Source organism: Chaetodon auriga, chromosome 21, assembly GCF_051107435.1.
Source record: "Chaetodon auriga isolate fChaAug3 chromosome 21, fChaAug3.hap1, whole genome shotgun sequence".
NCBI classification, from domain to species: domain Eukaryota; kingdom Metazoa; phylum Chordata; class Actinopteri; order Chaetodontiformes; family Chaetodontidae; genus Chaetodon; species Chaetodon auriga.
The window spans coordinates 6,289,962-6,314,938 of NC_135094.1; the positions used below are offsets into that span (position 1 = coordinate 6,289,962).

The 24,977-nt window shown below is 43.1% G+C and overlaps 1 protein-coding gene across 6 annotated transcripts in view; it reads right to left on the reverse strand.

Annotated features, from left to right (window-relative positions):
* Positions 1-441: 441 nt before the first annotated feature.
* smarcd3b (SWI/SNF related BAF chromatin remodeling complex subunit D3b) overlaps positions 442-24,977 on the reverse strand; it is a 40,010-nt gene continuing 15,474 nt past the window's right edge. For 2 of the 6 annotated variants that reach the window (XM_076761569.1, XM_076761567.1), the window contains exons 2-14: positions 19,803-20,026; positions 15,340-15,429; positions 12,909-12,951; positions 10,682-10,804; positions 10,429-10,554; positions 9,685-9,780; positions 6,637-6,738; positions 6,158-6,319; positions 5,443-5,540; positions 4,784-4,919; positions 4,236-4,358; positions 3,913-4,014; positions 442-3,161 (exon numbers count right to left, since the gene is read on the reverse strand). In XM_076761569.1, the coding sequence (XP_076617684.1) occupies positions 3,108-3,161; positions 3,913-4,014; positions 4,236-4,358; positions 4,784-4,919; positions 5,443-5,540; positions 6,158-6,319; positions 6,637-6,738; positions 9,685-9,780; positions 10,429-10,554; positions 10,682-10,804; positions 12,909-12,951; positions 15,340-15,429; positions 19,803-20,026 (1,479 nt within the window). In that variant the 3' untranslated portion in view covers positions 442-3,107. The remainder of the gene's footprint in view (positions 3,162-3,912; positions 4,015-4,235; positions 4,359-4,783; positions 4,920-5,442; positions 5,541-6,157; positions 6,320-6,636; positions 6,739-9,684; positions 9,781-10,428; positions 10,555-10,681; positions 10,805-12,908; positions 12,952-15,339; positions 15,430-19,802; positions 20,027-24,977) is intronic. The other 4 variants (XR_013079387.1, XM_076761568.1, XM_076761571.1 and 1 more) reach the window with 4 other exon arrangements.

Consider the following 24,977-nt stretch of genomic DNA (forward strand, 5'->3'; position numbering starts at 1 on the left):
AATATTAATTGATCATCTCAGGACCCCTCAGATTTATCTTGTGTCCCTTTGGAGGGTCCCAACCCCTTGTTTGGGAACCACTGGGCCAAACTTCTGAACTGCATCTGAAGTAGTTCAAACTGGCTCCACCCTGAGCAGCTGCACAGTAAAATGATATGAACCAGAATTCATGCTTCACCTCTATATATGTGTGAAAATCAATATAAAATGTCCAAAAAAGCATCCTGACATTCATATGAAATGATATTTTTGACGCATATTTAAGCATTTCCCACCTAACTTAAAAGTTATGTAGCTTTAAGAGGCTCAGTAAAACACATTATGTATATATCTGCAGCAAAGCCCCTGCAGAGGGACCCTGTGGTCGAAGTAGTTTCTCTTCAGTGCCCAAACGTGGACGTGCTGTGGTGATCGGGGTGAAAAAAAAAGACACTCTGGATATCATGGCATTTACAAACTTTGGCAAGCGCTTCTTTATTTACATCCAGGCTGTCTCGCAACGTCACAGCTGTTTTCCCTTTTTTTTTTTTTTTTTTCTCCTTTCTTGTAGAATCACCGAAAGACTTTGCTCTTTACAGATATACAGCATTATGTATACGACTCTCTCCCTGTTGGTGACGCTCTGACGACAGTGTAAACGGAGAGAAAGAGCAGTCCCCACTCTTCACAAACACATGCAGGGAGTGGGACCAACATGTCAACAGTATGTCAGGGTTTTAGTGACAGGAGACACAGTAGTCTGCCAACAATTCTGTCAGATACACTCTGATGACTGTGGTGCTCAAAGCTGAGGTCACCCAGGAGTTGCAGCTTCTAGTTTCCTCCACAAGAGGGTGCTAGTGAACCAGTGACTGTATGACAACAATGTGAATGCCCTGGCCATACAAAGACACATGACTCCAGGTCAGACACAGGACTAAGATACTACCAATGACTACTGTTTCTCCTCTAATGAGTGCAGTTAATATAACTTAGTAACAAAAACACAGTTCAGAAAAATCACACCTACAGTTAGTTGCTGGTAGGGCATGTCATTTTTGGCAAAAAAGTTTCCAGAAGGCATTTCAACAAGTCTTTCGCTCGTCACACAGACTGCTATGCCGGCTTTTTATATTTACACATACTTTCCCATCAGATGTATTAATTAATGTCCATGGAGCATGCATAGGTCATTGTGAAATCATCCAATCACTTCGTGTGTATGCTGGGAGAATAAAAAGAGGGTCTCACCCAGGATGAAAGAGAGTCCCGACAAGGAATTACAGCACAGTGCAAAGAAACCCCAGAGAAAGGTTCCACTTAGAAACTGACTGCTGAGCAAAAAAAAAAAAAAAGAAAAGAAAAAATCCTCCATCTGACATTACAACATATACATACAGGTCAAGTGTCTTTAAAAAAAAAAGTGGAAACGGAGATGGGTGCAGATTATATCGTGTTACAGCTACTCAGACTGAAAGCGAGGGAGGTCCTTCTTTGTTGCAGCTTCTAGCTCCCACGATAGTTACGGGATGGACCTAAAATAAATCACCCCAACCCAAGATAGTACACAGAGGAACACTAACATTCCTGCCCTACTAATTCAAAACTCATGGAGCTCCCATACTGCACCATGTGCCCCCCCCCCCCCAAACAAACACACGCAGATCTGTCGTCTGCTGTATACTGTACAGCTGGCCCTCTTCAGGGACAAAACATATTTACATTCACATCTCTAGAAAAGAAAAAAAAATCCTCTTCATGTAACATAATAAAAAAAAGTGTAGAAATGGACTCGATTCTCCAGACCTGGGTTTAACTCTTCAATGCTTGAGGCCTGATTGGCCACAAAACACAAACATTTGGGAGCAAATTCACCCAAATTGTTCACATTTGTTAAAACGAGGCAATTTCTGTTAAACCCCAGGTGAGGACTCTACTTCCATGTTCTCTTCTTCTAGTTGCAACCTTTGGTAACACCTTCAGGACATTAACTGGCAAAATACGACACGAGGAAGAGGCAGTGAGCGACTCTGACGAGACAAATCGGCCGACAAGTAGAGGCATATCTGTCATTCTGCTGTGATTACGTGAAGAAAAAAGCTACTATTAGGATGATCGATGCTCGTTTCTCCTTCATTAAAACGCTATTCTTGCTATAAACAGACACGGAGCTGTTGATGTGATAATACTTTTACTTCACGGGACGAATACTGTGGTTGGAATTACTGTAAAAAGACGGGCGAATACGACTAAACTGAGACACGCTGGAGGTTTTCCAATGAATCCACTCCAAAAAATAAAATGTTTACAGATAGCTTTGATTTGCTGCAACCCAACGTGTCACGCTGTAATCTCCACTTTGCTGGTGTAATTAATAAATCTTTGAAAGCTCCTCTCCTAATGAGAACAAATGAAAACGCACACACACTTACACCCCCCCCCCCCCCAAAAAAAAAAAAAATCAAAAAGAGTTGGAGAACATAAAATATGAAGACTCATCCAGAGCGCCGCGAGGATCGGCTGTGACACCGGCTTACATCATGTTACATTTCTGACGGTCACAGTAGCAAACTCTTTGAGACGAGAGTCCAAACACACAGCGGTGTGTGCGTGTGTGTGCGTGTGTGCGTGCGTGTGTGTGTGTGTGTGTGTGCATGTGTGTGTGTGTGTGTGTGTGAGCAGCCGGTCCAGAGTTCTCTCTTGACGACATATTTACAAAGCAGAGTGTAGCGGATGGAGGAGGAGGTTTTGTTTATGAGGTGGCGAGTCTGAGGATGCCTGTGGTCTGGGGGCTTGAGCTCTGGGGGGAGAATACATGCGGTTAATGACGGCGTCCTCACAGTCCGGCACAAAAACGGGACAAATATGCAGGGGGCGCATGTGCGCATCGAGATCCGGCTTCCATACGTGCGCGTCGCTGCTGCCGTGAGGGGAAAGCCTCCTCTTCTGATTCAAAACATCACAGCGCTGTCGACACGGAGGCAATTTTTTCTTTAGTTTACCGACACTTTTAGAGGTATAAGTTTTCACCAGACTGCAGCGATGGCCTCACACACATCCAAACACACACACACACACACACACACACAGCTGTGAAATCAGACGCAGGGCTTCAGGAGGGTCCTGGTTTAGGTGTTGCGCACAGCTAAGGCCTGTTCCAGCTCCTGTCTTCTCTGCTGGATCTGTCGAGGAAAGAAAAGAAGAAACTAGAATGAGTCAGATGCGTCTCAGTCCTGACGCTCAAATCAGATTTCAAAGCGTCTTTTCCGTCACACCAGCAACGTCAAATCCAGAGTGATGGAGGCGCATCAGAGCGGCGGAGCAGAATCCAGGCTGCTATTAGCAGAGCAGGAGCCAGAACAACGCTGCATGGACAGACACTGTTATGAACTGTCTGCTGGTACTTTGGGGGGAAGTTTCTGTACAGAAGAAGGTGGAAATGTCTCTTGCTTGTTGTTGGAAAGCCAAGTCACCAGCATACGTAGCTACTGACGCCTACATCATTACCACAGAAACCCACGCAGATAGGTTGGTGACGTCTGGACACACAAATGCAACCTGATCTCAGCGCAGACAGTCTGCCTTTAACATCTGATACGAGAAACACATCTGAACTGGCTGCAGTCTGAACAAAGCCAAAATGTCATCACGTTATGTGAAATTTGGTCCAAAGTCATGCACGAATTCTCGAGTTTTGGTCAAAAAGTCTTCTGTGAGGTCACAGGGACCATTGGGCACCAAAATCAGTTCATCCTGGAGTCCAAGTGAACGTTTGTGCCAAATTTGAAGAAGATATCATGTTCACGAGAATGGGACGGACAGACGGACGGACTGACAACCTGGAAACACAATGAAAACACGTCCATCTACATGCACGGAGAGGCAGAGTCAGTGATGTGAGCGTGAAACACAATGCAGACGGCGTCTCCTCACCTTGCAGTAGAAATAGCGGCTGACGGCCTCCTGGGACCAGGGCTCGTGGTAAAACGCCGCCCTCCTCTCCTCCTCAGGGTTCCCCACCACGTCCGTCATTAGCTGCAGCCAATGAGAGGGCACAGTCAGTAACGATCACACTTAGAGTTAGACTGCATAAGGCAGCATTTCTGAGGTGTTTCCCTTAAATTCGTGAATGCTCCTCCTGCATTTCATTTTCCGTCCCCAACACCCAGAACACATGTCAAACAAAGGTTGCCTCAATGTGACTTTAAGTTACAAAAGGAAACGAGCCTGCGTGCATATAAATAGTAGCGTTGAACCTTTAGGTCTCGGCTCTGGGACTTGAGCCAGTCCTGGATGTAGCCCTTGGGATCTCTGGAGAAACTGAGCATGAAGTCCCTCTGGATCTTCAGCTGGTTGATGGACTCGATGGTCTCGTGGATCTGAGAGAGGAGCAGTAAAACACTCAGGATGACTTGTCAGGACTAACATTAATACAACTGAATTTTTACAGACTCCCTGTGATAAAAGCAGCCATATTTGTTTTCACTGAATGTTTTGTTGTTCCTCCCTGCTCGCCCACGCCCACCTGCTCTTGACAAATCTGTCGGCTTAAAATTTAAAATCTTTCTGTTAAACCTAAATCTCGCTCAAACATTAACAGCAGCTCCCACCTTCAAATCAACAGGGCGTGAAATCCGCCACAAGCGAACTAGCGCAGTAAAACAAAAACTCCCGTTAAAGCGTGTGTGCCATAAACTCGGTTGTCCCCGCGAGGCGGCGTCCTCGTCACCTCAGCGTGATTTACGGCATCAAAGGCGAAGCAGAGTTAATCAGAGTTCGTATCCTGCGACGGCGCCGATCTCACCTTGTTGTCGAGCGAGGCGATTTCCTGCTGGTTGGCGGTGGAGAGGAGGAAGCTGCTCATCTGGCTCTTCAGGGGGTCCTCCACCTCCACGTCGATGTCGTAGCAGGCCGTCTTCTTCTGGTCGTTGGGATCCACGCTGCCGGGGAGCAAACACGGTTAAGACAGAGATCTTTCTGCAGGATCACTGAATCCATGCTGCACTTCTGTTCCCACATTAGATGTTTCTCTTCTTTTCTTTCCTTAACAGTCACGAGTCCAAGAGAAAACATTAATTAGGTGTTTTCGTGGTACTGTTTATGTCTAATGGCCACCACTTTTTCTTTACAATGATTCTATTTTTACGTTTTGTAATAAAGTTTACTGAAAATGAAAGAAAAACAAGTCATTATAACAATTTGGAAACAGCTTGAGGGCACATTTTCTAACTCCTGCAGCCACACTGACAAAACAAAGAAAACTTTTACAGCTATTTTAATAAAATAACTTTTTAAATGTCACTTTCTAAATGTCACTTTTCACAATGTTCTCCTGAGCTATAACATAAATACATCCAGGCAGAAATATCAAAGGAACACGAGGAACCGCGGCTCAGCACAAACTCTTCTTTATATAGGTTCGAGTCTCCACTGCGCTTTCCTGGTTAGATGAGTAAAATCTACCTGATAACATGGTTGATGACGATGGGGTCGGGGGGTAAGAGGAGGTTGGTGAGACGCTGAGGGATCTCAGAGAACTTCAGCCGAGGGCAGTCGAATATCTGTGGAGGAAGAAATGACGTGTGAGAGAACCACAGCTGCAGACACAAAAACACATTTTACTATGTGTATTCACGTTTTCAATGGAGCTTCTGTCAAAAAGGATTAACTGATGATCATATTCTGTTTTATTAATTTCACACAGCATCCAAACCTTTTAGGAATCAGGATTGTCACTATTCAAGATCAAGATTTCTGATATCGTCACTAAAAATCAAATATTGTAGAAAAATCTATATATTTTTCTTTCTTGCCTCATTAATCATCTCACAAACCCTCAGATTTATTCTGTGATGGACCTCTTGGTTGGGGACTTCACCAAAGTACCAAACTTCACCGTTTAAGGTCGTTAAAACTAGCTCTGCTGTGTACCACGTGCACATGAATTCATCAGTAGCAATCATCCAATGATGTACAATATAATAATATATAATTTGCACAACAGTATATTTTCCTTTTGATGCTTTAAATACATTTACATGATTGTACTTTTACTTGAGTAAAATTTAAATTAGTATTTTAGTAAAAGATCTGAGTACTTCTTCCACCACTGCATACTTCACTGTATTAATATTCATGCAACAACCGTGTGATTTATGGCACACAGAGGGGCCCATACCTGTTGGAAGTACTTGTCACAGTTGATGTACTCCTTGTCATGGGAGTCCTGCAGCTTGTTGGTCTTGATGTACTGCCAGAGGGCCTGGATGATGCAGGAGCGGGTCTGAGTGTGAATGCCAAGCAGGCGGGCCAGGCGAGGGTCCAGCTTAAACTGGGGAGGCTGCGGAGACGCATTACAACACTTAATACAACCGCCCACCTCAGAGCCTTTACATCGGCTTCATCGCATCTGACATCCTTATCGCATTTCCCCCAGCATGGGAACGGATGTCAGGTTCAAAAACGGAGTCCTAAATGGACTCTGTAATGTTTCTGTACGCCGGTGGTTATCAGTGATGTGAGGCCTGCAGGTTGTCACTACAACAGCTGCTTTCATGCCATGCATTAGTCACAGAGTCATAACAGAGGAGAGTCTATTTCAGGACAGAGTAGTGAGCCGCCATGCGACTGCGTGGCCCCGGGGCCCGGGCCCCTCACCTGGTAGTCCAGCATCAGCAGCAGAGTGCAGCGCACGCTCACGTCTCCCGGCCTTTTCACCTGGAAGCCGTCCGTCTCCTGGGTGGTGGGTGTGCGGTGCCACTGAAAGATCAAATGGCCACACAGTGACTACACACCCCAAACTGAGGCCGTTTATTCACACTGGAGGATTATTTTGTTAGTTTCACACTTCATTTTCTGTTTCTTTCACACTTTATTAATCAGAATCTCTGATGAATTCCTGCTTTAAAGGCCCTGGATGGCTCATTTTCCCCTACGATGAGCAATCTGATTCAACACGACACTTTTTTCTGCCAAAGTTAGAAGCCTTTTGGTTATTTTACAGAGAGATTTTTATATATTTCAGTTTCCTCTCTGGTTTGAAGTGGGCGGGCTCGGTTGGACAAAGGTGACGTCACATATTTCCCGCACAAATCTGAGTTTTAACAACATCTGACAGTTGTGCGGTTGTTCACTTATGTCTCGAGTTGTGTGAGTTAAATGTGGTCAAACCACACCCACACAGGGCTCAAGAAGCAGAGTTCTTCAGACACGCCAGCGCCATGGCTGTAACGGTGCCAACGTCAGCTCTTTGGTCGATCTTCTTGCATGAAATTGAATACAGAAGTCCATGGTTTGTAAACGACGTATCGTCTCGTCAGTAGCTGCTGGATGGATTGCTGTGTTACACACACTGATGTCGCCCTCAGGAAGGGTTTCCATTAGGAAACATGTGTACTGGACCACATGTCCTGGAAGATTTCAGTGTTTTTGTCATCTATTCTTTGCATTTAGTGCTTATTAGCAAGTGCTAGCATGCCATCTGACACAGTAAACATTACACCTGCTAAACATCAGCATGTTAGCATTGTCACTGTGAGAACGCTAGCACGCTAACATTAGCCATGTTGACGTCTTCATGAATAACACCCGAGGATGTTCTTCCTTAAACTCATATTCCTGCTAAATGTTATGTTAAAATGTTTTAGAGAAAGCGAGTTTTCAGGGGCTTTAAGAAAACCGCAGCCTGTTTGAGGCGGGAGAATCGGTGCAATCAACATGTGTGCAAAAAGAAAACAAACAAGTCACTCGAGTGCGTCTGTACCCAGCAGGCTTGAGTTTGACCTGGAGTGTTAAGTTTGTGCTTTGATGAAACGTGAAGCTAATGCACAGAGACACTGCACTGGCTAGATCGCAAAAGGTTAATCATGTGGCTGTGCAGCCGAACGTCATCGCAATCACGCCATCAGCGGAGACTTGAAGTGAAATGACAGAAAAACTAAACCTCAGGCCGGCCAAATACAACTATTCCTATAAGACGCTGTGTTGTAGTCTTTGTGTTTACGTATAGAGTATCAGAGCCTTCCGTGTTTCTCACCGCAGATGAAATATTATTTACATGCCCATTTTACCTTAACTGCTCACAAACTGAAAAGAAAAAGCACTTAAAACACCATCTGTACATTGGACTGCAGTAACTTGGCATGCAATACAGAGTAATGTTTTCCTTCAATCAATGGCTGACTCAGAACAGATTAAGTACTGATTGTACCTCAAGGTAGAGAAAAATTTCTTTTGATGGAAAATCATTCAAAGCGAAGCACCTGAGTGCTTTGCTAAAATACCCTCTTAAAAGGAGGAACCTTGAGAAGTCATAATTTTCACTCTGAAACTCTTAAAGTGGGATTTTTTTTTAAAGTCAATACTTTTTGTGAAGATATAAAGTGAAGGGCGGCTAATGATTGTTTTTTTAATAAGTAAGCACTTGTTCTCTCCAGCTTTCACACCTGCATGTTAAAGCAACCTTGCAATGTTGGGGAAAAAAAACCTCCTCTCCTTTATGTTGTTAGAGAAAATCAATTTATTAAAAAGGAGAGAGGGCAGTCCGCTCTCTCCATCTGTTTTATTTTATATTTATCCAATGGGCATGTAAAAAGGAGCAGGTTAGTTGGGGTGACTGCAGCTCACGACTAAACCAGACATCACAAAACAAGAATTTTCAATGAACGGCTCTCGTCTGCATGATGAAGAGGCCGTCACCGACCCTGACTGCACGGCTCAACAGTCTGATTCACCAATTTGTGCAGCGTATAAAAGAACTTTACCGCTAAAAGATGCGATCTCTAATGAAAACACTGACCTATGAAGTGACCATCAGGCAAGTTATCCACATGTGAATGTTGTCAAAACGCACTGAGGAGATGAAACATTGAAGCTTTAGGGAAGTTTGATATTTTGCAAAATGTGCCTGCTGAGGGATAAATTACAGAAACATCCACTGCAACTGCTTAAAAAAAGTCTGATCAGGCAACATCAGTAGAAACACCTGTGTGGGAGAGCCTTCACTGAACTGAGCCATGATCAAGAAATCATCTTCACCTGTGTTTTTCTTTCCCTGAAACTCAGCGCTTCGCCCCAAAAATCATTAGCAAAAACGAGCGAAAACAACAAAAACAGATCGGTACCACCCTCATACCTGTCTGCTTAACATGAAGCTAGCTTAGCTTTAGTAGAAAGACTGAAGACAGGGCTAATCAGCTAACCTGGCTCTGTCCAAAAATAAAACAAAAATCACCTCTAAAGCTCAATAATTAAGACGTTATATCTCATTTGTTTAATCTGTCCATAAGCCAAAGGTAAAAAGCAAAAATGAGCAGTCTGAACGGTCTCCTGGCTGTAGCTTCAAGACTACAGAAGTTGAGTATTTATTACTGAAAAATCTATTTTAGGTCGAGTATTCCTTTAGAGGTGGATGTCAGCGTTTTACTCTCATATTCATACTTTGATTTCAACTCGACTGTGCTGGAGCAAAAAATGTGTTACTGTCCAAATACTCATAGACTGCTATCTACTTAGCATGTTAGCATGTTTGTTATTTGTGGCTAAAAGATTAAATTCAGCCAAAAACACTGATCACTGAGACAAACACTAAAAAGTCTGCAATCATTTTGTAAGAGCAGGCGAAAGGTTGATCACATGTTAACTCTGCAGCTCTTAAAGGAGCCTCTTCCTCTGTGCGCAGGGTGCAGCGGCCATGTTTGAACTGACCTCAACCAGGTGGTTATCAGGACCGTAGAGTTCTTTGTCCAGCTCAATCACAAGGCTCTTAAAAAACGAAGAGAACTTCTTCTTCTGCTTCCCCGGCTGTGAAACAGAGAGAGAGGTGGTCAGTTGACGTCTAAAATCAGGCACATATGCATGTCGAACGCGCACACACGCACAAGCAAAGACTTGCCGCTGTGTCTTTTCTTATAGCAGCGTTACTCAACACAAACCCACAAGAGGCTGAGTGAGATCACAAAGAAAGAGAGACACTAGACATTCTCAGGGTCCACTTCCTCCGAGCTCGACCAGAAATATTTGTGGTTTGTGAAACTTAAATGCTTCCTACCGCTGTGAAATGAAGGCCTTGCCCTGAAGCTTACGGTGCAAAGCAAATGTAAGACCATCCTGCTTCTCATGCAGCATCTACAGTCACTCAACGACATCAATCATTCATTTTAGATTCCAGCCAGTCGATACTCTTCTGTCCCAAGCTGCGTTGAGCGCATCATTACCGAGCGTGACTGCTGGCCAAAAACGACCCAGAGCGGCACACTTTCATACTAAATGGGAAGATTACGATCTCAGTTAATTTTTAGAGAACAAGCAGCCATTTGATTCATCTGCCAGACATGATATAATACTGCACAGCAGCTCAGAAACTGCATTTTTTAGTTATTTCACATTTAAATTGACGGTGTGAACGCAGTGCGTGTTGCAGATGAAAAAAAAAACAAAAAAAAACCTCACATCATCCAGCAGCTTCCCCTCTACTCGCAGTTCCCACGATGCAATGCTGCCGTCTGAGTCATCAGCGTCGGGTCTGGCAGGGTTGAAGGTGTTGGATATATAAAGTCTCAGTTTACGCTTTTGCTGCTGACACAAGGGCACATAAGACAGCACAGTTTAAACGGACAGTTCACAATAAACTTAATTGAAGCGCAACACGGCAGAAGATGAAACAAAAGTAAAAAGGGTGAAATACACGTTTTCCTGTCCTTACCTTCATTGGTCTCTTCAGTGCTTCCTGGATGTCCACACGTTTGCGCATGATGGTCTGGTCCAGTTTGCGCTCAAACGCCAGCAGGTCCATGTAGGCCTGAGACTCTGGGACCAGCTCACGGATCTGCTCAGAGGGGAGACAACCTGACGTCACAATCTGCAGATGATCACATAAGATTAAGAAGCCAGATTTCCTTCACATCTATTATCTGAATATCACAAAGGGGCTTAAGCAGATTAGGTGTCTGTCCTGCCTTGGTGCTGCAGGGGGTCCAGAGTCTTGTTGCAAGGACATTCAGCCCTGTAACTTACTGTAATGTCCTTTCAAGGAATGGTATAATAACTAAGATTAAAACGAAGGGAAAAGCTCAACTTATTTGCTTTAGAGTTAGATGAGAAGACTGATACCACTGTCAATTTATTAACTACAGCCAGCAGCTGTTAGCTTAGCTTAGCATAAAGACCGGAAACAGCTAGCCTGGCTCTGTTCAAAGGTAATAAAATCCACCTTCCAGCACATCCAAAGCTCACTAGATAACATTTTATATCTCATTTGTTTAATCTGTCCAAACACTGACATGTTAAAATGACACATCCAGTTATATGTGATGACGTGATGTCATGGAGTTCGTCACCTTTGGCCAAAGCTGCTTCCCCCAGTTTCCAGTCTTTATGCTGTTGCCCTAAATGGCAAATAAGACTCCAGACTGTCTGACAGTGGCTGCACCTCTCCATCAAATGGAAATCTCCTCAATCATTTTACCCCCAAATTCAGCCTGACATATTCAGAAATTATTTTTTAGAAAGTTTAAGATCTCCACCAGAATCTGACATAAAGGTCAGAGGGTTTGGCTGCACGGTATCATTGTGTGCTGACTGACTGACTGGTGGGTCAGTGGGGTTCATACAGGAGGTTAAACTCACCTTGGTGGTCTCTGGGTTTAATGTGCTGACCATGAACTGTTATGTTCCCGGTACTTAAGCTGCTGTTTCCTCATCGCTCTCCCCTGATCTCTTTGGTATAAGCTAGCTAATGCCTAAAAATACTTACAAATTAAGAAAAAAAAAAAGAGGTTTCACTCTCGGCTCCTGCTGGAAATAAACCTGTGACGCTCTGACTTTAAAGGAGGTTCAGGACTTAATACCTTGACACCCCATAAAAATCCTCATTAGATTCAAATAACTCCAGTATGTGGAGTAGAGTATGTGAACTTTAGCACATAACAATTGCTCTATGTGCGACTTGTTTTTCTCCAGAGGCCTTTTTTTATTCTTTAACATAGATGAAGCTGACAGGAGTCCCTTTGCTGCTGCCCAGCTCACCATCAATACGTTGGTCCACACCAGCCTGGTGACACTGGGGGATAAAAATGAGATGCAGAGTGTGCAGCCAACCAGCCAGGACTGGAGACATTACCATACCGATGAAAGTCCTCAGAGCATCAAGGGCTGCTGCTTACTTGCCAAACTGTGCACACACGCTCCTCCAGTTCGCTCCTTCTCCTCCCTCCCTCTTCTCTCCTCTTTCATGTTGCTTTCTAAATGGCTGCCTTCATTGTTCCCTCTCATTCCTTCTCTATCTCCATCTCACTGGCTTTCACCGGGCTGAGGTGCCGAGCAGACGGAGGAGTGTGGCAGACATTCCCCGTCCCTGACTCATTATTGTGGAGTGGCGCCCCCAGCCATGCCTACTGCTATCTCTCTGTCTGGGTTATGTTAGGGGATAAGACCTGAGCCAAGGCGCTCACAGTCTCCAGACCTCCATAGTCTCAGCGCAAAAGCCTCCTATGTGCTGGCCAGGACGTGGTGAGGTGATGGCGTGGCACAGGGCCCGAAAACTGAGACCACGGGATGAAAATCACAACCTCAGTCGGCACAGACTCACCTGTGGCAACGCGGCGATTCTGCCGCCTCTTTCGCCTCTACTTGTGGTTGCGTCTCTGCAATATCCTGCTGACTATTCCAATTTAAATCAATGAGCCACCATCCAAATAACAGGCTGAAACCCTAAAGAAACCCCCTAAAACCTCCTGATCGCGCCCCTCATCCCCTCTTCTCATTTGGAAATAACACATAATCATCTGGCCCTCGGCGCTTTCCAAGAACCCCTGACATCAAAACCCGACCAGGATTTTTCTCTCCTGCACACAAAAGATAACAACACACACACACATACACACACAGAGAGAAAAAAACAGAGCAACAAAGGTAAAAATATGCAGCCTCACCCTTTGCGGAAGAATCTTGTCTGCCATTTTCCTTCTCTTAGCACTAGAGAGAGGGAGAGAAAGACAGAGAGAAAGAGGAAAAAGAGAGCATGTTACTATGGTGACTGATAGCGTAGCACCCAGGCCATCTGCTAAAATGCTGGGCCATATCCAGCACCCCAGCATCCCAGCTGTGTGTGTGTGAGTGTGTGTGCACGCATGTGTGTGTGTGTGTGTGTATGTGTGTGTGTGTGTGTGTGCCCGTGTGCTTGTGTGAAATGCAGCGGTCCACCTGGAGAGCGACAGCCTCCAACAGCCAAAAAAGTGTCACATCACACATCTCTTGCCTGACATGTTTTCACTGCACACACACGCGCACACACACACACACACACACACACACACACACACTCTGCAGAATGACTGCTGCAGCAGAACTCGGGTGGTGACAGGATGTGTGTTCAAGAGCTTTTGGGAATGCAGAGTCTTAAAGATCAGGAGAATGTATGTGTACGTGTGTGTGTACGTGTGTGTGTGTGTGTGTGTGTGTGTGTGTAGATGTTTTCATTCATGAATTCCTGGCATTTCCTGCTGTGTGAGAACAACATTTGTTTACCAATACCATGTTTTTTATCTTACGTTTACCCAGGAGGGACAATAAGTTGGTGCCTTTGTCAGGACTTTCTTACTCCGTTAAACTGATCACAAAAACAACACTAAAGCCGTCTTCTCCTTAAATATTCCAATCAACATCTGTGGACAGCTGTGACATGTGGAGCACCCGTGGAAATTCATGCAAGTCGCCTGCAGAAGGAAAAACTGCTTAAAACATCTAAATGACACTACACTGCAAAAAGAGTCATTCAAAAAAAAAAAAAAGACAGGATAACTTATGTTAGGATGATTTAAACACAATTATCTCCTTAAAGATCAGTAATCTTTCCTTGTAGGTGAGACATCCTCCTGGCAAAGCTCCGAAAAGGTGTAAAGAAGCAAAGGACTTCATGTCTTATATGAAAGGTTTCAGATTCTTCTCTGTAGTCCCGTTTAAGGATTTTAACTGTTAAATTCAGCAACATTAAAAGATAAGCTACTTTCAAGTATCTTTATTGGCAATTTGACAAGTTTCACTGATTTTATCAAGTCTTTTTGCAAAGAATTAGATGAGGAGATAGATAGCACTCATATCTGTCTGCTAATTAGAAGACAACAGCTAGCATAAGTTAGCTTAGCTTTACATAAAGATTGGCAACAGGGAAACAGCTAGCCTGGTTCTGGTAGGTAGCAAAAATCCACCTACCAGCAGCCCTAAAGTTCACTAAATCACATCTAACATCTGCATGTTTAGTGCACACAAACTAAAGTTTAAAAAGGTGTGGATTTACGGTGGGTTAATTTCTGCTCCCAAGCAAGAAACCGTTCCACACACAAGCTAACACCCTGTAAAATCACAACTTATCATTTTTACACTTGCTTTAACAAACTTGGTAGTAAGGGAGCTTCAGAGGTGCTGGCAGGTGGATTTTGTTACCTTCCAACAGAGCCAGGCTAGCTATTTCCCTCTGTTTTCAGTCTTTGTGCTAAGCTAGGCTAACTGGCTGCTAGCATTATTTAGCAGGTAAGATAGTGTATTGATCTTCTCATCTGATTCTCAACAGCAGAGTGAATAAGCGTGTTTCCCAAATTGTTGAACGTTTCCTTTCAAGGGTAGATAGAGATTTCTATGTTAGTTAAAAACTTTTTTTTTTTTTTACTTATTTTTTTCTTAGATACTAGGGGTGGGCGATGTAGATAGCATCGTCAGCCATTTCATGCTGCAAAATCAATATATATACAGATCAGTAAGTAATGTTAGTAAATGGGAATGTCTGTTTTTGGCTACTCCAACATGCCTGAAAAATCCAGGTGCTCATTCATTAATAACATTACCCACAAGCACCTGACAAAAGTAGAGCTATGGGGATGTATTATATCATCATATCGCCAAATCCTGTTTGATGGTAGAAAATGTCTTTAGATTACATAATATTTTTTCTTGCTTGTAGAGTTTTTTTTTTTTTTTTGCAGTGTAGAGAGGTTTGCTATCACACGGTCTGCGAAGCAGTGTGCTACATCAGCATGCCAAATACTGAAACAAGCCTGCTGCAAGGAGAATAGAAAGATCCAGGGGTGCATTGCAAAGGAAAACATGAACCTGCATCATAACAATCCATCATTTTAAACTGGTTTAAAGGGGGTTTGAGATGGGGTTCTACTTTATTTTTCTGTTCCACCTGAAAAAAACTGTTCCCATCATGCCATGCTCCAGTCCAAAGCATGCACCACTACATTTTAGGGGTCAACATCTAGGCCTGTACGCATGGTTGGCCAAAAACAACTCATTCAGGGAGTGCTGGGCTCAGGTGAAAGGCTAAATGTAAGAAAACGGACATGCAGCAGAATAAAATCCTACTTTGATCCGAGCGTGGGATCTGATTGGGGCTCTCTCATGTCCATCTGCCTCGCCGGCATCTCATTGGCTCCGGGGAATCCGACTGGCTTCCTAAGAATTGGTGAGGATTCGAAGGTTGTCCGATTAGAGTTGTGGCGAGACACACACTCAGTGGTAGAAAGTACGATGTCAGTGGGGAAACACCTGGTCTTTATATGTCTGTATGTGTTGGATGTGTGTTAAGTTCAAGGGTCTGTTAGTAGGTGCAAACTCTGAAACTCAGACAAGGGCAGGCACTGGGATGGGCGTGTAACTGCGTCCATGCATGCACAAAGTGCAGCAGAGGAGGACCTGGGAGGCGTCTCATCTGAGGGACACGCTCATTCAACAAAGTTTCTCAGTGAACCAAAACAATCATGCTTCACACACACAGACAGACAATACACTGACAATGGACACATTGTGAACTTGTGTATCACATGGAAAGGAGCAAACAAGCAGCGCTCAAGTTTAGCTCTTTTGTTTGAGTTGCAAATATGGACGTTCCATGTGAAGTGATGTGCAGTGGGTTCTCGGGGGCAGATGAAGACAACATGCATGCTACTCACACCTTTTCGCTCGTTTTCCAAACCAAAATCTCAAACCTTCCACTGCCAAAAACAACTCTTGACCACATAATTCAGCTCCAGTCCTGCACCTTAACCCAGCTGGCCTAACACCGTGAAACATGTTTCATTATCACCTGAAGCTAGTGATGTTCCCATGGGGCTCGTTTGGGGTCCAAACTTTCAGGCTTTTCAGTATGATCCAAAACAAAATCACAGGTGCCAAACCTCCACAAGACCAAACAGGATTGTTAAGATAGCTCGGACTTTTGGACCAATTACAGGAAACTATGGCGGGAAAAAGGAAAAATGAGCCACAGCAGCTCCTGGGTAGAGGAGAGCTTTTTAGCTGAAACATGGTCAGATGACGTTATGAAAAGTCAACTGGAAAAAACTCATAAAAATGCCGACTCTTTCCAGGTGTTTTCAGAGAGGATGAAAGGCAGAGAGAGGACAAGGATGTTCATTTTGGTGAATGCAAACTTGTCTCGAGTATTCACTTGAAGTTGGTCCTCATGACACACACCCATCTACGAACCAATCAATGTTCGGTTTGTATGTAGGTTGTATAGGGAGATGCAGCCCATGTAGGTGATGACGACGATGCAGGTATGTCATGTTGTAACAAAAACATGGACCTTGGTTTGGACTTTCAGATGTGACAGCACCCTAAGCAACCCTAAGGTAACCATGTTAAATGAGCAGCAAGGAACGTTTTTGGCTTACTTCAAGGACAAAGACCAAATTTAAGAGCAAAATCCAAGGTTTGAGGTTCATATAAAAGGTCTGGGCTTCATAAGAAATGCAGTCCTCATGGGGAACAAAAGATGCCACGTTTGAGGCAATGTTCAAGGTGATGCCAACCACAGCAACCACCACCAATTTTTGTCAAGTTTGTTGTTTGACTACTTTTTGTCGGAAGTGCTGTGTGTTTGTTGCTAGGAAACTCTCAGATCAGAAGCAATCATTTGACGCATCAAAATGTCAAAAGGCAGAACTGTTTTGTGGAAGGTGTAAATGGAAAAGCCCCAAGTTTTCAACTAACTTTATCGAACTAAAGAAGACACTCTTTGTGGGGCAACTGCACAACCTAAGATTGTATGAAATGCGATGAGAAAAGCCAGTCAGGACACAGTTTTTTAGACAATTCCACATGGCGTCAACTTTGCAAATGCGTGTGACGATATGCATCTGAAACATTATGGCCAGGATGACGCTGTAATGTTTTCTGACAGATCTTTAAGAAGACCTTTAAAGCACAGACAATTAGCTTTAATGTGCTTTTTAAGAACCACTGAGTCAAGTTTTCTCTGCTATTAACCACACTTAACCACAGAGGTATACTAAAATCTATTCTTACATCATTGTGTTTTGGGTGATACAAAAGTGTTCAACCATGTCTCCTAGAAATTGCATTTGCATACTATTTGCAACAGCAAAGCACGTTTTCTTTTAAAATCAAGGGAAAAATCTTGTAAATGAATGTATTTTCCATGTCATATAACCACAGTTGGGACTCAGGATGTGCACCTTGGTCTCTGGTGTTCAAGTCCTGTACCCACCATCTACATATGAGTCATATGCGGTTTGTATACGTGGTGCTTCCTACAGTACACACAGTGTTTGTCCATAAAACATATTTGGTTGAACAAGTTAGGAACATACAAAAGTAATTTCTAGCAAACAGTGTTGAGTATTCATAAGACTTTATGCAAAGCAAACCGGGATTAAATCCTATTTTTAGCAGCAACTTTGCGTAGGATGGCGTTTGTTCTGCAGAGGGAGTGTAGCTGGGACCATAAGGTCTCAATGACACTGCAAACACAGGTGGCTTCAGCTGGCAGCCGCGTGGGGTTTGAGCTGGATGGAGCAGAGCGGGGAGCTGGAGCATCAACTTGTTTGCCAGAGGACACGCGCTCCTCAAAAAGCAACAGAAAGAGACAGAGACACCTGCGCGGGTCACCCTGGACCATCAATCAGACCCTCCGCAGCCAGCCGGGACGCTCTGGGGGTTGAGGCCCCGGCGCAGGACAACATTTCCCCTGACCTGTTCGACAAGCCTGCTTAATTGTAAGTGGATCAATCGTGCTGCAGATACTGAGAGAATGAGACAGAGAGAGACAGAGGTCCACTGAGTGCGCATATTGATCTCCTTTCTAATGACCATACCTGCTACACACTCGTCTCACTAATAGACATCCATCCACTGTGTGTGTGTGGATGTGTGTGCGTCTGGGATACTGATGTTCAGATCTTTAGCACATGGCAGTCAGACAATAGATAGTGTCACAATTAGCCAAAGCACTAGACCCCGAAAGCCCGCAGACAGAACCCACATAGATATGAGCATGGCGCAAACTGGACGACAACGACTAAAAGACGCGTAGAGAGTGAACAGAGGAGGGACATTCAGTCGTGGCAGTGATTGAGAGGAGGAGTGGATGCACAGAGCAGCGAGCAAGGCAAAAGATTCAAAGGGTGGAGCAGTGGGAGAGAGTCAATACAAAAACAGAAATGAAAGCTGAACAGAGACACACAAAGGTCATGGTTTCACTTCTCGGTATGATTTTTGATTTTAGGAGATCAGATTTTAGGAGATCACAGTACGGACATGACTGTCTGTATAGGTATGTCCACTCTGGCTGTCTTGTAGTGTAGGCTCTGCAACTTAAGATTTTCATTATCTTTTCATATCAATCCATGATCATTTATACATTATGTATATATTAAATTATTATACTATATGTTATATATCATATTTATATCAATATATCACACTAAAAACCTAAAGATATTTAATTTAAAATGATATAAAACAAGGAAAAGGAGGAAATTGACAAATCTGAGAAGTTGAAACCTGAAAATATTTGCCATTTTTTATTAGCCATGCTAGTGGTGTGGTGCTAAGGATCCCACTGTCAGTTGCTCTGTCCACCACTTTGGTCCACATTGAAATATCTAATAAACATCTAATTGTTGTTTATCATCTAATAAATGAACAACCATTATGTGGATTTGCATGAAATTTATACGGACATTATATATCCAGCCGTAATCTGCGTTGAATGCTAATTAGCGAATGTTAGCATGCTAACACACTAAACTAAGATGTTAGACATGTACTGTTGTTCCTGCTAAACATCAGCATATTAGCATTGTCACTGTGAACATGTTAGCATGTTGACGTTAGCATTTAGCTCATAGCACCACTGTGCAAAAGTGCAGCCAGACAGAGCAGCTTGCATAGACTCTAGTTACTTGATAAATCGACGTCTATGTCTGATTAAGTTACTGATCATTTAAGTATTATTTAAACACAATCTGTAATGTACATCTCGATAGCAGAACTTTGCATCGTTAGAGATCATTTGATACTGGTGCCAGTCTGAACCATTAAAAGTACATTTTCCAATACCTACTTTGAGGAATACACATCTCTTTTTCTCCAAAACCCATTTTATCATTTAACAAAATAATCCAAACTTCTCAAATAACTTATATTTAATATTGTCTTAACACAAGCAGCCATATAAGAAGATTTTTCCTGAATGACACAAAGTCTAAAATTATCAAAATTATGACTCTAATCTGGAATTGCACTTGGTGCTTGGTATGGTTGGCGATAAAAAACATTGTGGTTCGATGCCCAGGTCTTATTACATCACCTGCACATGATTCCTAACCATATCCATGTTTGGTTCTGGAGACTGATGCCAATATGAGCGAACGATTTTCAGATTTTTTTTCTCATTAAAAGTGTAACCACAGCCGTCGTAGCCTGCATGATCTCAACCATCACACACAAAAGCAGACAAACAGGGAGCTCTATCTGCAAGCCATGCAGTGTTTAGGTAGGAGCTGGTCTGGATTCACACTCACTTTCTGGCCCGGTTCTGGACGGCCTGCTGCTGCTGCTGCTGCTGCTGTTGCTGCTGCTGCTGCTGCTGGACCTGCTGGGAGGGGGCAGGCCTCTTACGACTGGGCTCCATCACCGGGGAGGGCAGGCCGGGCCGCACCGCCGGGCTCCCTCCGTACGGTGGGCCGGGGGGGCCCATGGGAGCTCCCTGGTGGGGCATCCTCGCTCCAGACGGCATGCCAGGACGCTGTGGAGAGAAAGCAGGAGAAACGAGGGGTCACATACTGTATATGAGGAAAACATTCTGTGCAGTGACTTCTGATTAATTATAATCACAAATTAGTGCTTCTAAAAATATAACAAAGGAAACATGAGATCAGTTGCAACTTTTATGCATCTCCTTCTAATGGATTCAAGGTGGACAAAGGAGAAGTTTTATCTGACAAAATCAGGAAGCTGAACTGCAACAAAGAGCCACACATCAGCTCCTAATCCAGACTTCACAGGTTTTCCCATTTCAAATGAAAGTCTGGTGTCTGTTCCGCTTCTATTGAAACTGGAGCATCTCTGAGCTTTTGTAACATTTGGTAACCTTTCAGTAATCAAACAACAGTTAAGCTGGTAAACTTGGACACACATTAAGCAATTCTGTGGCGTCAACATGTTTTGACTCTTTTCCATCTGGGGTTGCAAGCACAAGAGAAAGAGGCTAGCAAAGCCTTAAAAGAAGCGCCATCTAATAAGGGATTTGTATTAGTGAGACAGTGGGCATTAGAGACCATAATGAAACATGGAGTGTGTACTTTAGGCAACATTTGAGCCTAAAAGTGTCAGTCGTGGGAGACACAGTCATTTCAGATGAACCCAAATCATTCCACGTTTGAAAAATCAGCTGACACTCGAGCAGCGATCGGCCTTATTTTGTCTCGTCTAAACATAACTAACACCGATTTCCAGAAACAAGAGCAACTGTGCTGAGAACAAGCAGCATTGTTTCTGTCTTGTTTTCTCTCTTGTTCTCTTGTCTGCTTTAAACAAAAATCAGGTTTGACGGCTGAAAAATAGACTAAATGAAGAATGTTTCGCAGTGTGCAAACTCTGTCACACACACATACACACTCAAACACACACTCCTCCTAAACAATGCAAACAGTGTTGGAGTCCACAGTCCCACACTCCCGCCTTGACGCCTGGGAACAACTGGGGAACTCTCACCTGTGCTTGTCACTCCCATGGCAACAGCTGCCTCCCGCCTCCGTTTATTGTCTGAAACCAAATTGGGGTTTGTGTGATAGAAAGAAATCCTTTGACTCCGACTGGAGCACAGACCACCTACTGCATGTAAAGAACCCCACCAGGAGGTAACACACACACAGAATAACCAGGCCTCAATTACAATTTCATTACTTAAAAAGCATCAGTGGTGGAAGAAGTATTCAGATACTTTACTTATGCAAAGGTAGCAAAAGGTAATCTATTATCACTAAAAGTATAGCATTATTGGACATATTAAATTACTACTATGCAGGAGAATGACTCCTCTGTGTTATAATCTCATTATTATATTATTGGATTATTATTATTAAGGTATTAACCTGTAAGTAGCACTTTCATACAGCAGCTTGATCAAGGGCAAGCTCATTTTAACTAATTTATGTACTGTTGGCAAGAATTACTAAGTGGACAACTACTCTCAAACCCTCCGGGACACAAAGGCCCCAGGTTATCTGTGTGGCAGCTACTTCATAGTAATTTAATTTATTCCACATTTTGTTTGGTAATATGCACCAATAGAGCACAAGCTGAGCCAAAACACAGTGAAATGAAAATGACATTCTCCATGTTTTAATCCTGAGTCCCTGTGTTTGCTGTTCATGTATCTCATTGCATGTTAATCGTGTGGTTAAAAAAACAAAATCTGCCAAAATCCCTTCTCTTCCTGTAAAATGTGAAAGTATGTTTAATGACTCATCTTGAACTTATTGTTACATAAATGAATCCAGTCGAATGTGATTTGACCTGGCAAGCTAACCTCACCCGTCATAAAACAACGCACTTGACCGTTAGCTAGCACAGGTAGCTAGCAGAACATCGAAAAAAGAGGTGTCAGTTTCGACTTCAGCTGGCAAGAACTTTGTTGGCATTTTCTAATGAATGTGGATGAAGGCTAATTTATTCTTTTTTAATTAACCCTTATCTTGATCTAAGGGCATGGTTGAGGGAGGCATGCGTGGAGGTGAACAACAGCTCCGTAACACTTCAAAGCTTCATATTGAGCTACATTAGCTTAGCCATGCTTACGTTTTTAACAATCCGATAAAATGTCAAGGGTTTGATTTAAATCACTCCTATAACTAAACAATAGCTATAGCTAATACAACTGCATATAGCTAATATAACTACGTGCAGCTAATTTAAGAACATGTTGCTAATATAGCTGATATCGTCCTGTTTACGGGATTGTAATGATGAACGACAGCTAACGTAGCCAGCTATCGTTAACTTATTCGCTGAATAGGCCCTTTTTGTGCATGTTAATATCTCAGTTTTCACAATGTAGACGTTTTAGACATTGTCCAAAAGCAAAAATTAAAATTAATCACATTAAATTAGTTATAACATCCAGCCCTAGTTGACATTGTGTTCACATGCTGCATATTCTCAAATAATATGGCATTTAAACAAATTAAAGCTAACCTGGGGGGGGGGGGGGGGAGGGAGGGGGGGGGGGATCTGATTAGGGGCCCATGGCTTACTTTTGCCCCAGGCCCGCCTAGCAGGTTAATCTGGCCCTGACTGTTGTGTGGCTTGATCTATAACAACACATATTTTATAAGCTCATCACAGGGTTTGTATGTAAAATCACCTTCCACCACTGAAATGCATTGTGAACACAAACTGATGCAAAAATATGAAAATCATCAATGTCAGATAATTTCAAACTATAAATACTCTACAAAGGACGGACGACCTGTCACATGGACCTTTCAAACCAAAAAGGATGTCTAATTCTTCCCTCTACCTTTCTATTATTCAAAAGAACATCCAAACCTTGTAGTTAAGCAGAGCCTTGACTTGCTAGACCCAATATTTAACCATCACCTTGCAAAAAATAAATGCCGTTTTTCAAATCAGCACAGAAACAGCCAGCTACATATTGTAACAGAATGGGTAAATGTTGGCGAGACAAGGACAGCTGAAGGATACAAATCAAGAGTTTCATAACCTCTCATATGCTCGCGCCTTTCCAACATTTCACACTGTTTGTTACCTCTAAAAGTGGATTACTGTTCGTACATACACGCATCACATTTGATCTTTAGACTGTCCACAAACACACGTGAAAACCCCTGAAAGCAAACAAAGAAGCAGCTAATAAACAGCAGGGAGGGCACAATAAGAAAACTAGATATCAGACTGGGTGCAAATGTAAAAGCGTGTATCCATGGACAGATTTAATAAGTCAAAGCAGAGTGTGACAGCACACGTATTATAAGACTGACGTATTATGTGCCCTTTGAAATGGTGACCAAGCAGAGATCCTGTGATAAGAAGTCCGAGCAGGCGCTGCTGTCACTCTGGCTGGGAGTTTGGCCGGCATGGGGGAGGGGGATGTTGAGGCAACTGAGAAGGGTCTCCAAACAGGAAAGGATAAGACAACATATGGTGGGGGCCTCCCGCTCGAGTGCTGTCACTTACGAGACCCCTTCTTTAGCGGTGTGCTTCCTACCTTAGCTGGACAATAACAGGCATCAGACTAGACCTCCAGCAGCCAGACAGAGACTTCTGTTACAAGCGTCTGTCTGGAGAATTTGAGCCTTTCAGATAACAGATACAGACAACCATAGCTGGATAATGTGCAAGATGAATTTCCCCTCGATCCACACACACACACACACACACACACACACACACACACACACACACACACGCACACAATGAGTGGTACTCTATAATCTGACCTGCTGAACTGGCTCCAACACTCTGCCCGGAGCTCTGCCAGCCAGCCAGCCAGCAATCGAATCTGCCATGTGGATGGATATCTGAGAAGTGTGTTGGCATCTCTGGAGGGATTTGAAGAGGCCAAACTTAACCCACACTCTACTAAACATATGAATCTGTGGGTTGTAACATGGACGGCCTCTTTAAAGGCTTCGATTAGAGCCCTGAAATCTATTAAACACTAAAGATGAGGTTCCTTGAATGGGACGGGGCTCATTTTTTCATTTAGCAATTTATCGTTTAGTGCCACAAACACAAGCTTAAGCACTCGAATTGCTTGTTTTATAAGACATTCAGTTTACAATCATAGAAGAAATGAATCCTTTATCACTGTATGTTGCTTTAGATGTACAATTAGCAACACAACTCATGCATATATCTATTTAATTAACTGACAATAATCAAATCCTAATGATTTGAACACACTGTTTTACAAAATTTTGTTGTCTGTTGGTATTTAAAACCAATAAAATGAGCTAATGAAGGTTTTGTCTAATGTAAAGCATTTGCTGATACTGATCACAGCTGAAACGATTTGTCTGCTAACCGATTTTGACAATAGATCAATTGTCATTTGAACACACAAAGCCACACAGCCCAAGCCACATATATATCAAGGAGAAGCCTTCGGTCCAGATTTTCTCTGATTTATATGATAATCTTGGTCTGACAGAACAAGGCATTTGAAGATGTCGCCTAAAAGTCTGGGACCTTGTATATCTGCAGATTTATCAGTCATGAAAATAACTGATAATTAATTGCGGCCGTACATGCAACCTGGTTTATTGGACTGAACATCAATTAGATACATTTTCATCAATTTTCTAACGGTGTAGGAGAAGCTACGCGAGTCGTGATTGGTTTGTCCATTCTGGGCTACGGTAGCAACATGGCGGACTCAGTGGAAGAGGACTCACCCCCCCGTAGATACGAATATCTCATTCTACAGTAATGAACACACAACAATTGTTATTTTCAGGTGATTTTACACTGTTGAAAACATAATTATAGATAGTATATTCTACACACTGCACCTTGTGTGTGTGTGTGTGTGTGTCTCTCTCTCTAATATATATACATACATACACACACATAGCAATAGCACAATAAAGGTAATTATGATCTCAGCATTGAAAAATTACATTTAACGAGCGACAGCAACAGTGTTCCTGTTAGTCTGGATTCAAAGAGCACAC